Genomic DNA, 13,759 nt, shown 5'->3' with positions numbered 1-13,759 from the left:
ATGTCATTTACAGTAATAGATGGATCAGGTAGGGGTGATACGCGAGATGGGGGAAAGATGATGAGTTTGGTTTTGTCTACATTGAGTTTGAGGAAGCGAGAGGAGAAGAAGGAGGATATGGCTGATAGACAGTCCGGGATTCTGGACAGCAGAGAGGTGACGTCTGGGCCAGAGAGGTAGATCTGAGTGTCGTCTGCATACAGGTGGTACTGGAAGCCATGGGACTTTGAGTTGTCCTAGGCCAAGGGTATAGATGGAAAAAAGTAGGGGCCCTAGGACAGAGCCTTGAGGGACTCCAACAGAGAGAGGGCGGGATGAGGAGGTAGTGTGGGGGTGGGAATCTGTATCTGTGTAGTCACCTGCTGATGACTCTGTGACCCTCTAAGCTTAGTGGCATCTTCAGTCTTAGAACATCCTGCCTGAAGTCTCACAATGGCGAGGTCCTGGGGATCAGCTGTTCGGTGTCCTCTTGACCTCAGAATGATGACAGATGGTGAACACCATGATGAGGAGGACGAATTAATACCAATTCTAACTCAACCCCAAAATGTATTGGCCCATTCGTGGATCAAGCATCTGTTGTGATTTTGCCGTTATTCTCCTTGTTAGTGAACAGCAAGTTGTGCAAAAGTCCTGAGACATTGACATACACTACTGGCACCGGCGCCCCCCGCCTGCTCAGGGGCCCCATAGCGGCCGCGCGGCAGAGCAGGGAGATCGATTCTCCCTGCTCTGCTGCAGAATGTAACTGTATCAGTGCGCTGCGCACGCCGATGCAGTTACAGTAGCATAGCTCCGGGTGGGCCCCCTCAGAGCGCGGGCCCGGGGCCACCGCCCCCTCTACCCCACCCGGTAGTTACGCTACTGTATATATACATATGTACTTTCTTTTTGTTTCTCAATATGTATGTGGTTAAATACAGTCCCTACCCATGTATTGGATGCAGACATTATATTGACAGTTTTTTTTGTTGTTATTTATTTTTTGTAGTTCTGATGAAGGCCTAGTTGTTGGCCGAAACGTCAACTTTTTCCATACAGTGGATGTACCTGTGTTAATAAAATATTTCTAATTTTCTGCATCTAAACTTGGAGTGCCGAATCTCTCTTTTTATACTATAGTAGGTGTAATAGTAATAATATTAGCAAATATCACTTTATCAGTGAACATAACCATGGATACTTAAGGTCTTGTAATGCCTGCACATGAGGAAAGAGACATAGCGAATCAGGAAAACTATACTATATTTCCAATTGGAGGTATTGGCTAATATTATTGTAACACCTACTACATATTGGGATAGGATCTTGGAGATGGGAATATCCCTTTAACCCCTTTCCGACATCGGGCGTAATAGTACGCCGATGTCGGACTCCCCTCTCTTTGATGTAGGCTCCAGTGCTGAGCTGACATGTGCCTCTAACAGCTGCGGGTGGAATCGCGATCCATCCCTGGCTGTTAGCCCGTTAAATGCCGCTGTCAGTCTCTGACAGCGGCATTTAACTAGCGCTTCCAGCAAGCGTGTCGTAAATCCCACCCATCGGTGACCCCTGTCACGTGATTGCGGGTTACCGATGGGTTGGCATGACAACCAGAGGGCTGCTGCCGACCTCTATGGTTGTCACTGCTGGATTGCTAGTAGCACCACCTGCCTGGTGGTCGGCGTTCATAGCAAGTGAGCATTTCTGCTACATACAGGCGATCTGATCATCGCCTGTATGTAGCGGAGCCGATCGAGTTGTAGCAGCTTCTAGCCTCCCATGGAGACTATTGAATCATGGCAAAAGTAAAAAAAAGTGTTTAAAAATATTAAAAAATAAAATATAAAAATTAAAATCACCCCCCTTTCGCCCCATTCAAAATAAAACTATACAAAATAAATCAAACAGACACATATTTGGAATCGCCCGATCTATCAATATAAAAAAAGGATTAGCCTGATCGCTAAACGGTGTAGCGAGAAAAAAAGTGAAAAAGCTTTTTTGGTCCCCGCAACGTTTCATTAAAAGGCAATAATGGGTGATCAAAAGATCATATCTGCACCAAAATGGCATCATTAAAACCGTCAGCTCAGCACGCAAAAAATAAGCCCTAACCTGACCCGAGATCCTGAAAAATAGAGACGCTACGGGTATCGGAAAATGACGCTTTTTTTTTGTAGCAAAGTGTGGATTTTTATTTTTTTCACCATTTAGATAAAAAATGACGCATGTTTGGTGTCTATGAACTCGTAATGACCTGGAGAATCATAATGGCAGGTTAGTTTTAGCATTTAGTGAATCTGACAAAAAAGCCAAACAAAAAACAAGTGTGGGATTGCACTTTTTTGCAATGTCACCGCACTTGAAATTCTTTTCCCATTTTCCAGTACACGACATGGTAAAACCAATGGTGCCGTTCAAAAGTACAACTCGTCCCACAAAAAACAAGCCCTCACATGGCCATTAAACGCCAAAAAGACCAAAAACGAACGGCACTGACTGTGAAACGAGGTTATCCAAAATTTCAGGCCCAGGTGTTAATGAACAATTATCCTGGCGTCAGCCGTGCATCAAGAACATAGGTGCTCTTCTGGAAATACACAAAAAACCATGTGCAAGAAAAAAGAGAAGGCACTCACCGATCTAAAATTCCCAACTTTATTTCATCTTCATGTTAAAAAATTCCATGGCTGGGGGAGTGAGGAGCGGAGCTCTTGTGAGCAGGAGTAGACGCACTTTTTTTTGCAATTTCACTGCACTTGGAATTCTTTTCCCGTTTTCCAGTACTCGACATGGTAAAACCAATGGTGCTGTTCAAAAGTACAACTCGTCCCGCAAAAAACAAGCCCTCACATGGCCATATTGACGGAAAAATATAAAAATTATGGCTCTGGGAAGGAGGGGAGTGAAAAACAAACACGCAAAACTGAAAAAAGCTCCGGTCATGAAGGGGTTAGTACAACTTCTGTCCGGTATCTCTTGGGGCACCTTTTTCTGTACTGCTTTTTTCTCTCTGATCATTGGTTCTTTCAGAGGTAGCACCCTACTTCTTGTTACATTTGGCTGCGGATCTATATCTTTTGTCGCTTGCCCGGGGTCACAGGCGCTCATACTTGAAGCTCAGGTGTTAGGCACCAGGTCGCCGCCCTGCTGGTGCACTGAAGCGGTCATCATGGATTGCACGCGGCGCTGCGCTGTTGTAGGCTGGGGACCCACTGAGAGGTTTCCCGGGACGTGGCAGCGGCTTCATACAGTTTGATCGAAGTTAAATGAAGAACCTCACGTTCAGCTTTGTACATGTTTGCCCAGTGGCATCAACATATGATTTTGGATGTGTTTCCAGGATTTTTTCTACAGTTCTCGCAAGACCGTTCATCAGTATCTGTCATTTTTTTATGTATCCTTCCACTGCACTGCTCCCCCTCCTTCCGCTGACTCCTCCTCCCCCTCCTTCCGCTGACTGCTCCTCCCCCTACTTCCGCTGCACTGCTCCTCCCCCTCCTTCCACTGCACAGCTCCTCCCTCTCCTTCCGCTGCACTGCTCCTCCCTCTCCTTCCGCTGCACTGCTCTTCCCCCTCCCGCTGCACTGCTCTTCCCCCTCCTTCCGCTGCATAGCTCCTCCCACTGCACCGCTCCTTCCGCTGAATAGCGCCTTTTTTCCTACTGCTGCACGGTTCCTTCCCCTCCTGCTGGTGTATGGCTCCTCCCCTCCTGCAGGCATATGGCCCCTCCCCTCCTGCAGGCGTATGGCCCCTCCCCTCCTGCAGGCGTATGGCTCCTCCCCTTCTGCAGGCGTATAGCTCCTCCCCTTCTGCAGGCGTATGTCTCCTCCCCTACTGCAGGAGTATGGCTCCTCCCCTCCTGCTGGTGTATGGCTCCTCCCCTTCTGCAGGTGTATGGCTCCTCCCCTCCTGCAGGCGTATGGCTCCTCCCCTACTGCAGGCGTATGGCTCCTCCCCTACTGCAGGCGTATGGCTCCTCCCCTCCTGCAAGTGTATGGCTCCTCCCCTCCTGCCAGTGTATGGCTCCTCCCCTCCTGCAGGCGTATGTCTCCTCCCCTACTGCAGGAGTATGGCTCCTCCCCTCCTGCTGGTGTATGGCTCCTCCCCTCCTGCCAGTGTATGGCTCCTCCCCTCCTGCCAGTGTACGGCTCATCCCTCTCCTGACACTCAATTTTCTAAGAATTTAGATTTTCCTTGCAATTGAGAATGAAGGACCCGTCCTGGGGCAGACAGAAGCCGATTCCTCTGATCAGATCTGTTCCTCAGTTTCTTATCTTTATGTGATAATGCTAGTGACTCCTCATTGTATGTGTCAGTGTGCGTCCCTCCTGTATGTGTCAGTGTGGCCCCTATAGTGAGCACCCCTCCTGTATGTGTCAGTGTGGCCCCTATAGTGTGCACCCCTCCTGTATGTGTCAGTGTGGCCCCTATAGTGTGCACCCCTCCTGTATGTGTCAGTGTGGCCCCTATAGTGTGCGTCCCTCCTGTATGTGTCATTGTGGCCCCTATAGTGAGCACCCCTCCTGTATGTGTCAGTGTGGCCCCTATAGTGAGCACCCCTCCTGTATGTGTCAGTGTGGCCCCTATAGTGTGCGTCCCTCCTGTATGTCAGTGTGGCCCCTATAGTGTGCGTCCCTCCTGTATGTGTCAGTGTGGCCCCTATAGTGTGCGTCCCTCCTGTATGTGTCAGTGTGGCCCCTATAGTGTGCGTCCCTCCTGTGTCAGTGGCCCCTATAGTGTGCGTCCCTCCTGTGTCAGTGGCCCCTATAGTGTGCGTCCCTCCTGTGTCAGTGGCCCCTATAGTGTGTGTCCCTCCTGTGTCAGTGGCCCCTATAGTGTGCGCCCCGTACACCCGGTGACTCTCTCCTCTCCGCACAGGATCGCTTCGCACCCGGTTTGGCTATTACAGTCGATGTTCAGTTCGTTGCTGATGAATGGAGATATTACTATGATTGTATCCGTGTCCACGGCAAGGTAAGAAGATGAGACGTATATAGTGCGTATATACTGTGTACACAGAGCGTATATATAGTGTGTATATAGTGGGTACATAGAGCGTGTATATAGAGCGTATAGTGTGTGTATATAGTGCATATATAGAGCGTGTATATAGTGCGTATATATAGTGTGTATATAGAATGTATATATAGTGTGTGCATAGAGCGTGTGTATATATATATATATATATAGTGTGTATATAGAGTGTATATAGTGCGTATATATATTGTGTATATAGAACGTATATATAGTGTGTGCATAGAGTGTATATATAGTGTGAGCATAGAGAGTATATATAGAGCGTATATATAGTATATAGAGTGTGTACATAGAGCTTATATAAAGTGCATATATACAGTACAGACCAGAAGTTTGGACACACCTTCTCATTTAAAGATTTTTCTGTATTTTCATGACTATGAAAATTGTACATTCACACTGAAGGCATCAAAACTATGAATTACCACATGTGGAATTATATACTTAACAAAAAAGTGTGACACAACTGAAATTATGTCTTATATTCTAGGTTCTTCAAAGTAGCCACCTCTTGCTTTGATGACTGCTTTGCACACTCTTGGCATTCTCTTGATGACCTTCTAGAGGTAGTCACCGGGAATGGTCTTCCAACAATCTTGAAGGAGTTCCCAGAGATGCTTAGCACTTGTTGGCCCTTTTGCCTTCACTCTGCGGTCCAGCTCACCCCAAACCATCTCGATTGGGTTCAGGTCTGGTGACTGTGGAGTCCAGGTCATCTGGCGTAGCCCCCATCACTCTCCTTCTTGGTCAAGTGGCCCTTACACAGCCTGGAGGTGTGTTTGGGGTCATTGTCCTGTTGAAAAATAAATGATGGTCCAACTAAACGCAAACCGGATGGAACAGCATGCCGCTGCAAGATGCTGTGGGAGCCATGCTGGTTCAGTATGCCTTCAATTTTGAGTAAATCCCCAACAGTGTCACCAGCAAAGCCCCCCCACACCACCACACCTCCTCCTCCATGCTTCACGGTGGGAACCAGGCATGTAGAGTCCATCCGTTCACCTTTTCTGCGTCGCACAAAGACACGGTGGTTGGAACCAAAGATCTCAAATTTGGACTCATCGGACCAAAGCACAGATTTCCACTGGTCTATTGTCCATTCCTTGTGTTCTTTAGCCCAAACAAGTCTCTTCTGCTTGTTGCCTGTCCTTAGCAGTGGTTTCCTAGCAGCTATTTTACCATGAAGGCCTGCTGCACAAAGTCTCCTCCTAACAGTTGTTGTAGAGATGTGTCTGCTGCTAGAACTCTGTGTGGCATTGACCTGGTCTCTAATCTGAGCTGCTGTTAACCTGCGATTTCTGAGGCTGGTGACTCGGATAAACTTATCCTCAGAAGCAGAGGTGACTCTTGGTCTTCCTTTCCTGGGGCGGTCCTCATGTGAGCCAGTTTCTTTGTAGCGCTTGATGGTTTTTGCCACTGCACTTGGGGACACTTTCATAGTTTTCCCAATTTTTCGGACTGACTGACCTTCATTTCTTAAAGTAATGACGGCCACTCGTTTTTCTTTACTGAGCTGCTTTTTTCTTGCCATAATACAAATTCTAACAGTCTATTCAGTAGGACTATCAGCTCTGTATCCACCAGACTTCTGCTCAACACAACTGATGGTCCCAACACCATTTATAAGGCAAGAAATCCCACTTATTAAACCTGACAGGGCACACCTGTGAAGTGAAAACCATTCCCGGTGACTACCTCTTGAAGCTCATCAAGAGAATGCCAAGAGTGTGCAAAGCAGTCATCAAAGCAAAAGGTGGCTACTGTGAAGAACCTAGAATATAAGACATAATATCAGCCGTTTCACACTTTTTTGTTAAGTATATAATTCCACATGTGTTAATTCATAGTTTTGATGCCTTCAGTGTGAATGTACAATTTTAATAGTCATGAAAATACAGAAAAATCTTTAAATGAGAAGGTGTGTCCAAACTTTTGGTCTGTACTGTATATATATATAGTGTGTATGTAGAGCGTATATAGTGTGTGTATATATAGAGAGTGTATATAGTGTGTATATAGAGAATGTAAATAGTTTTTATATAGTGTGTATATAGAGAATGTAAATAGTTTTTATATAGTGTGTATATAGAGCATGTAAATAGTTTTTATATAGTGTGCATATAGAGCATGTAAATAGTTTTTATATAGTGTGTATATAGAGAATGTAAATAGTTTTTATATAGTGTGTATATAGAGCATGTAAATAGTTTTTATATAGTGTGCATATAGAGCATGTAAATAGTTTTTATATAGTGTGTATATAGAGCATGTAAATAGTTTTTATATAGTGTGTATATAGAGCATATACACTGCTCAAAAAACAAAGGGGGGGCGTGGCCTAGCTGCAGATGGAGTAGGTCACACAGAGTGGGAGCTCCATGTCCAGGAACCCTAAAGCGGCTCATATCTTCTCCCCGGCGGACTCTCTGTCTCCTATAATACCGGCATCGTTCCCTGGTGCGGCGGTGAGTGTATGGGGAAATCCAGAGCCGGCGCACGCGACCCGTCCAGGCGGATTATAGATTTCTTTGCGGCCTCCCCTCGGCTGCTGCAGGATCCCAAGATGGCGCCGTCCTCACCCAGAGCTTCCCGCTCCTCGCAACGCTCAGGCGTCGCTTTCGGGCGCTTCTTCACTCTCTGGCGGTGCGGTTTCCGACGCTGCAGCGTCACATTCTCCTGACGTCCCGGTAACTGCTGCTTTACTTAAGGATTTGCTTGGGGATCTCAGGACCTCCATTCAGGAAGACATCCGCACCATGCTGGCAGAACTGAAAGGAGAGGTAGTGGAGCTGGGGAGCCGTACGGATCGTCTGGAGCGCAAGATGGTGGAGCTGATCTCCTCTCATAATGAATTATGGTACGCTCAGGAGTCACTGCAAGACCTGCTCACTAAAACCCACGCTAAGACTATGGATTTAGAAGATAGATCCAGAAGGAACAATGTTAAGCTTAGAGGCATTGGAGAATCTATCCTTCCGGGAGACTTGAAAGCTTTCTTGCAGGATTTTGTTGCGGCTGCTCTCCCTCACTTTGCCTCAAAGGACATTATAATTGATCGTATACACCGGATCCCTAAGCCGACTGGTCTGGGGCCTTCGGTGCCAAGAGATGTGCTCGCCCGCATACACTTCTACGAAATGAAGGAGAACTTTCTCCAAGCTCTGAGGAAGAACCCTGCTCTGCCTGAAAGATTTGCATCCATCACCGTCTTCCCGGACCTATCTCCAGGCACCTTGGCTCTCCGTAAAGCTTTTGGACCCTACACGGCTGCTCTCAGGGAAAAAGGCATTCCATATCGCTGGGGATTTCCCACTAAGCTTCTCATCCGCAAAGATGGATCCATCACCACCTGCCTGACCCCGTCCCATGCGGCGTCTGCATTAGCTGGATGGGGCCTGCCGGCTCCTGGTTCCCCAATCTCGAAGGGCCCCTCTGGGTCTGGGAGTGGCCGTAATCCCAAGGCCCGTGTTGCATCGGACTGGGAGGTCGCTTGAAGAATATTACAACTTTTGGTTCCTGGCTATTTCCCGCACTATTTGGGTATTTTCTTTTTTTATTCCTCTCTTGAGGTTTGCTTTTTTTTTTATTTTTGTCTCCATATGCTGTGTTGGTCTCCTTGTGGGAGTATTTGCAGCATTTCAATTTTTTGCCCCATAGGTGAACTGTTTTTTCTGATTTTCACCTTCTGGACTCAGGATTTGCCTGAATGGACCTTGATGTCCTAATCTTCGTGTTGTATGTTCTGTTTGTCCTTCCCTCCCCCTTCCCACCCTCCCGGTTCCCCCCCACACATGTTCTGGTCTGCAGCTCTCCTGTTGTTGTTTTTTGTGCATATTTCATTGGTGCTCAACATGGGCTAAGTTTATTTATACTGTTTTACCATGAGTGTTTCATTGTATTCCATTAATGTAAATGGTCTCAACTCCCCGGGCAAGAGGTCGATTGTCTGGAGGCATCTGAGTAAATCTCGTCGGGACATTATATGTCATCAAGAAACACACTTATTGGAATGTGACAATGCTAGAATGTACTCAGGTCTATATCCACATCAATTCTTTGCAAATGGTCCGTCAAAGAAGGCGGGAGTAGCGATTTTCTTTAGCAAAGCCAATGCCTTCCAGCTGATCCGTTCCATTGTGGATCCGATGGGTAGGTTCATTGTAGTCCTCTGTCTGATTAATAATGCCCCCTATACCATTGCGTCAGTTTATGCCCCTAATGCCGGTCAACTAAAATTTTTGGAGGTTTTTTTTCAAACTTTGCAGGACATCCAACATGGTCACAAACTGATTGCTGGGGATTTTAATGTGCCAATGTCTAAAGTGTTGGATTGCTCTGCCGCTTCCCTGTCGAGGAAGGAGGCGGGGCCACTAATCAACTCATATAAACTGCATGACATATGGAGGTATCTGCATTGTGGCGAGAGAGATTACACGTTCATGTCTCCCAGACACGGTTCCTATAGTAGGATTGACTATGTGCTGGTGAATGATGTGGCTCTTCCTCACTGCATTTCGGCAGATATTGGTAGTATCACGTGGTCAGATCACGCCCCGGTGTCTCTTACTTTGAAGGACCCTCTTGCTATTAGACCTCCCGCACACTGGCGTCTCAATACTCATCTTCTCACTGATCAACTAAATTCCCAGTTTATAGAGAGAGCCTTACAAGAGTTCTTCTCCTCCAATGATACGCCGGATGTGCGGGATGATACCCTTTGGTTTGCTCACAAGGCGGTTGCTAGGGGTTGCTTTATTAAAATGGCTGCAACAGCTAAGGCTACTTTCACACTAGCGTTAACTGCATTCCGTCTCAAAACGTCTTTTTTCAGAAAAAACGCATCCAGCAAAAGTTTTTGCTGGATGCGTTTTTTCCCCATAGACTTGTATTGGCGACGTATTGCGACGGATTGGCATACGTCATGTCCGTCGTACGACGGATGCGTCGAAATTTGGCGACACGTCGTCGGCAAAAAACGTTGCTTGTAACGTTTTTTGTCTCCGCCTAAAAAACGTGTTGCGACGCATCCTGCGGCATGCGTCGTTGGCTACAATGGAAGCCTATGAGCGACGGATGCGTCGGGACACGTCGTACGACGCAATGCAGCGCTGCAATACGTTTTTTTACACTGAGCATGCTCAGAAGCTGGATTTTGTTGCCAATTGGCCAGACACCCCCAAATCTATATAAACCTGGCCTGGGCCTTCAACCCCACATATATGGCCACGTACTTAAGTGCCATGTATATAGGTGCCACGTATATAGGTGCCACGTATTTCAGTGCCACGTATTTCAGTGCCACGTATTTAAGTGCCACGTACTATAAATACTATAACCACGTGGTTATACGTGGCACTGAAATATCGTGGCACGTAAATACATGGCACTTAAATGCGTGGCACTGAAATATCGTGGCATTTACGTGAAATACATGGCACTTATGTACATGGCACTTATGTACGTGGCACCTATGTACGTGGCACCTATGTACGTGGCACCTATGTACGTGGCACCTATGTACGTGGCACTGAAATACGTGGCACTGAAATACGTGGCACTGAAATACGTGGCACTGAAATACGTGGCACTGAAATACGTGGCACTGAAATACGTGGCACTATGACTGTCAGAAAATGTTCATTAAACGGTTAGGTGTGAGGTTAGGGGTAGGGTTAGGGTTTGGATCCCTTTATCATCATCCGTAGTTCATTAATCTGATGTATCCAGAGTCGCCTCCGTCTCCGTTGCTGCAGAAGCATCCTACGTCTTTCCGCTGCCGCCTCCTTCTCCCGCACTATGATATCCAGGCGATTCGTCTCAAAGATAATGTCGGTAACCAAACTAGCAATCCTCACAAGAACACCTTCCATCGCTGCCACAAAACTAAAACCCTCAAAGATGGGCTGTAAAAACAGTAACTATATAGTTTTCCATATTTTCCAGTAGCCAATCAAATTTGGGAGCCTCCCATTTTAAAAACGGATCCGTCGTAAAAACAGATGCAACGGATGGTAAAAACGTATGCAACGTATGCAACGCATCCAGTATTTCGACAGAAACGTTTAGCGGATTTGCGACGGATCCGTCGAAATGCTGGATGCGTTGCATACGTTTTTCACTTTTTTTTACGCATCCGTTTTTTCGGCAAAAAACGGATTTGCGTCGTAATGCAGTTAACGCTAGTGTGAAAGTAGCCTAAGAGGAAATATAATTCGACCCTTCAGTCAGCCCTGAATGAACTAGCTCGTCTTGAGTCTGCCATAAGATGTCCCCTAGCCCGACGCTCTTTTCTGACCTTTCTAAAACTCGCATGCATGTTCGTCAATTACTTCTACATAAAGCTGAGAATACCATAAGGAAAACCAAGGCCAGATTCTATGCAATGGGTGATCGGGCGGGTGCTGTTCTTGCTAGGCGGGTCAGGAGGAGAGAGGCTCAATCCAAGATTCCATTCCTGCTTGGGTCTGATGGCTCCCGTGTCCACAATCCCATCCATATTGCTGAGGAGTTTGCCTTGTACTACTCCTCTCTCTATGATCTTAGTTCTGACCCGGGGGTCCCTCAGCCCTCGCCGGAGCTAATTATGGCGTTCTTGGAGAGAGCTAATCTTCCCTCGGTTAATGCGGAGCAGCTTTCCTTTCTGAATTCTCCTATTGTTGAATCTGAGCTTTCCCAAATTGTCAGGGACTCTAATAAATGCTCCTCTCCAGGCCCGGACGGTTTTCCTTTTCTTTACTATGCACAATTTCTCTCTGTCCTCTCCCCTGCTTATTTAACAACTGGGCGTCTGTTGGTAGCATCAGAGCGGAGGGGTTGGAGGCCTCCATCGCGACCCTCCCTAAACCGGGTAAGCCCACAACGTCTCCGGGAAATTTTCGCCCCATAGCCCTCCTGAATTGCGACGTTAAAATCTATGCTAAAATTTGGGCCAATAGATTGATAGCGGTGCTCCCTAGCCTTATACACCCCGACCAAGTTGGGTTTGTCCCTAGTAGGCAGACCAGAGATGGCACAAGACGACTGATTGATCTCCTAGATGTGGTGGAGAGGGAGGGTCTCCCCAGTGTATTCCTGTCTCTTGATGCCGAAAAGGCGTTTGACAGGGTGCACTGGGGATATATCGAGCTCACACTCGAGAAGTTTGGACTTACAGGACTGATTTCCAGAGCCATTATGGCTTTATACTCTAATCCCTGCGCATCGGTTTGCTCGGGCGGCTTTAAATCCCGGACATTCCCGATTTTAAATGGGACCCGTCAGGGCTGTCCCCTCTCCCCCCTTATTTTTGCTCTAATCATGGAGCCTATGGCTGCCTTAATTAGACAGTGCCCTGATATTAAGGGGGTGCGGGTTGGGGAGACTGAACATAAAATTGGACTTTGCGCTGACGACGTAGTGTTGACTTGTACCTCGGCCTTAACTTCACTGAACGCGATCACCTCAATTTTATCCCAATTTTCTGCGGTATCATATTATAAACTTAATTTGACTAAATCCATTATTTTCCCCCTTTTTCTTCCGGCTGATCTCCAAATTCAAATTAAATCTAAATTTGCGTTTATTGGGGCCCCTATGGGGTTTTCGTACCTGGGCGTCCGGATAACTAGGTTGGATAGCATCGTTCGTTCTAATTGCGAGGAAACTATCGCTGAAATTAGGAAGGGGATAGACCAAATATCGAGCTCCTCACTCTCGTGGATGGCCCGTATACAATCCGTTAAAATGCTATTTCTCCCCAAAATTATCTATTTATTTCGGTGTCTTTCCCTTTCCATACCTTCCAAATTTATCTCGGCTTTCCAGTCGATTATAGATCGGTTTATTTGGAATAACAAGCCACACAGGATTAAGCGCCAAATAATGTCCCTTCCGTACTCTATGGGTGGTTTCGGTGCTCCCTCGATCCAGTCTTATTATAGAGCGGCGATCTTGGAGCCTCTTAAGCTTTGGTGGGAGGGGAACTCACGGTTACCCTGGGTGCTCATTGAATCTCATTTCGCCCCCAGAAATTCTCTCAAACTACTTCTGGAGCTTTGGTTGCTTCAGGTCTTTCCTAGTGGCCCTACTCTCCGCTCTATCAAGACTGCCTCTAAAATGTGGACGTCAGTTTGCTCCTCCCAATTCCTATTTATGTATTACTATGTCTCCCTATGGGCCCTGGAATGTGCTATTGGACACACCTCTCTCTCCTCCTGGGAGGCGCGGGGGGTTCACTGGGTGGCTGACCTTTTTGACTCGGATGGCTTATTGTCGTTTGAGCTCCTTGCGGGTAGATTTTCTCTCTCTGGCAGAGATTTTTTTCAATATCCACAACTCCGCAGTTTTCTCAGGTCACGTCGGCTCTTCGGTGTCCCCCCGCCTCTCTCGGAGGACACAGCACACCGGTTCTTTAGACCGGCCACTTTAGTACCCCATGGCGTCTCTATTATCTATAAGTCCCTTGTATCCCATGATATTCCTGCTAAGCTTCCTTTTATGATTTCCTGGGAGTCCTCTCTTGGTTTTGATGCACCTCTAGAGGACTGGTACTTTGCGATGGTGCACCCCTCTAAATATTCCTCGTGTATAGGCCACTTGGAGCAGTCCAAAAAGATCCAGCTGCAATGGTATCTAACCCCTGCTCGCTTGGCCAGGTTTGGTCCCTCGTTTTCCCCTCTCTGCTGGAGGGGGTGCGGGGCTATTGGTTCCGGTTCTCATATCTGGTGGTCCTGTCCACGGATTCAGGTCTTCTGGCGTC

General features: G+C 47.0%; 1 protein-coding gene across 2 annotated transcripts in view; it reads left to right on the top strand.

The window, feature by feature from the left end:
- Window positions 1-13,759, top strand: part of CFAP221 (cilia and flagella associated protein 221) — a 327,923-nt gene that overhangs the window by 15,746 nt on the left and 298,418 nt on the right. For both annotated transcript variants that reach the window (XM_077273404.1, XM_077273403.1), the window contains exon 5: window positions 4,864-4,959. In XM_077273404.1, coding sequence (XP_077129519.1) covers window positions 4,864-4,959 — 96 coding nt within the window. The remainder of the gene's footprint in view (window positions 1-4,863; window positions 4,960-13,759) is intronic.

This window comes from Ranitomeya variabilis, chromosome 7, assembly GCF_051348905.1.
Source record: "Ranitomeya variabilis isolate aRanVar5 chromosome 7, aRanVar5.hap1, whole genome shotgun sequence".
Taxonomy (NCBI): Eukaryota; Metazoa; Chordata; class Amphibia; order Anura; family Dendrobatidae; genus Ranitomeya; species Ranitomeya variabilis.
The sequence above is the reverse complement of the archived record's forward strand: the minus strand, read 5'-3'. Positions and strand labels throughout refer to the sequence as shown.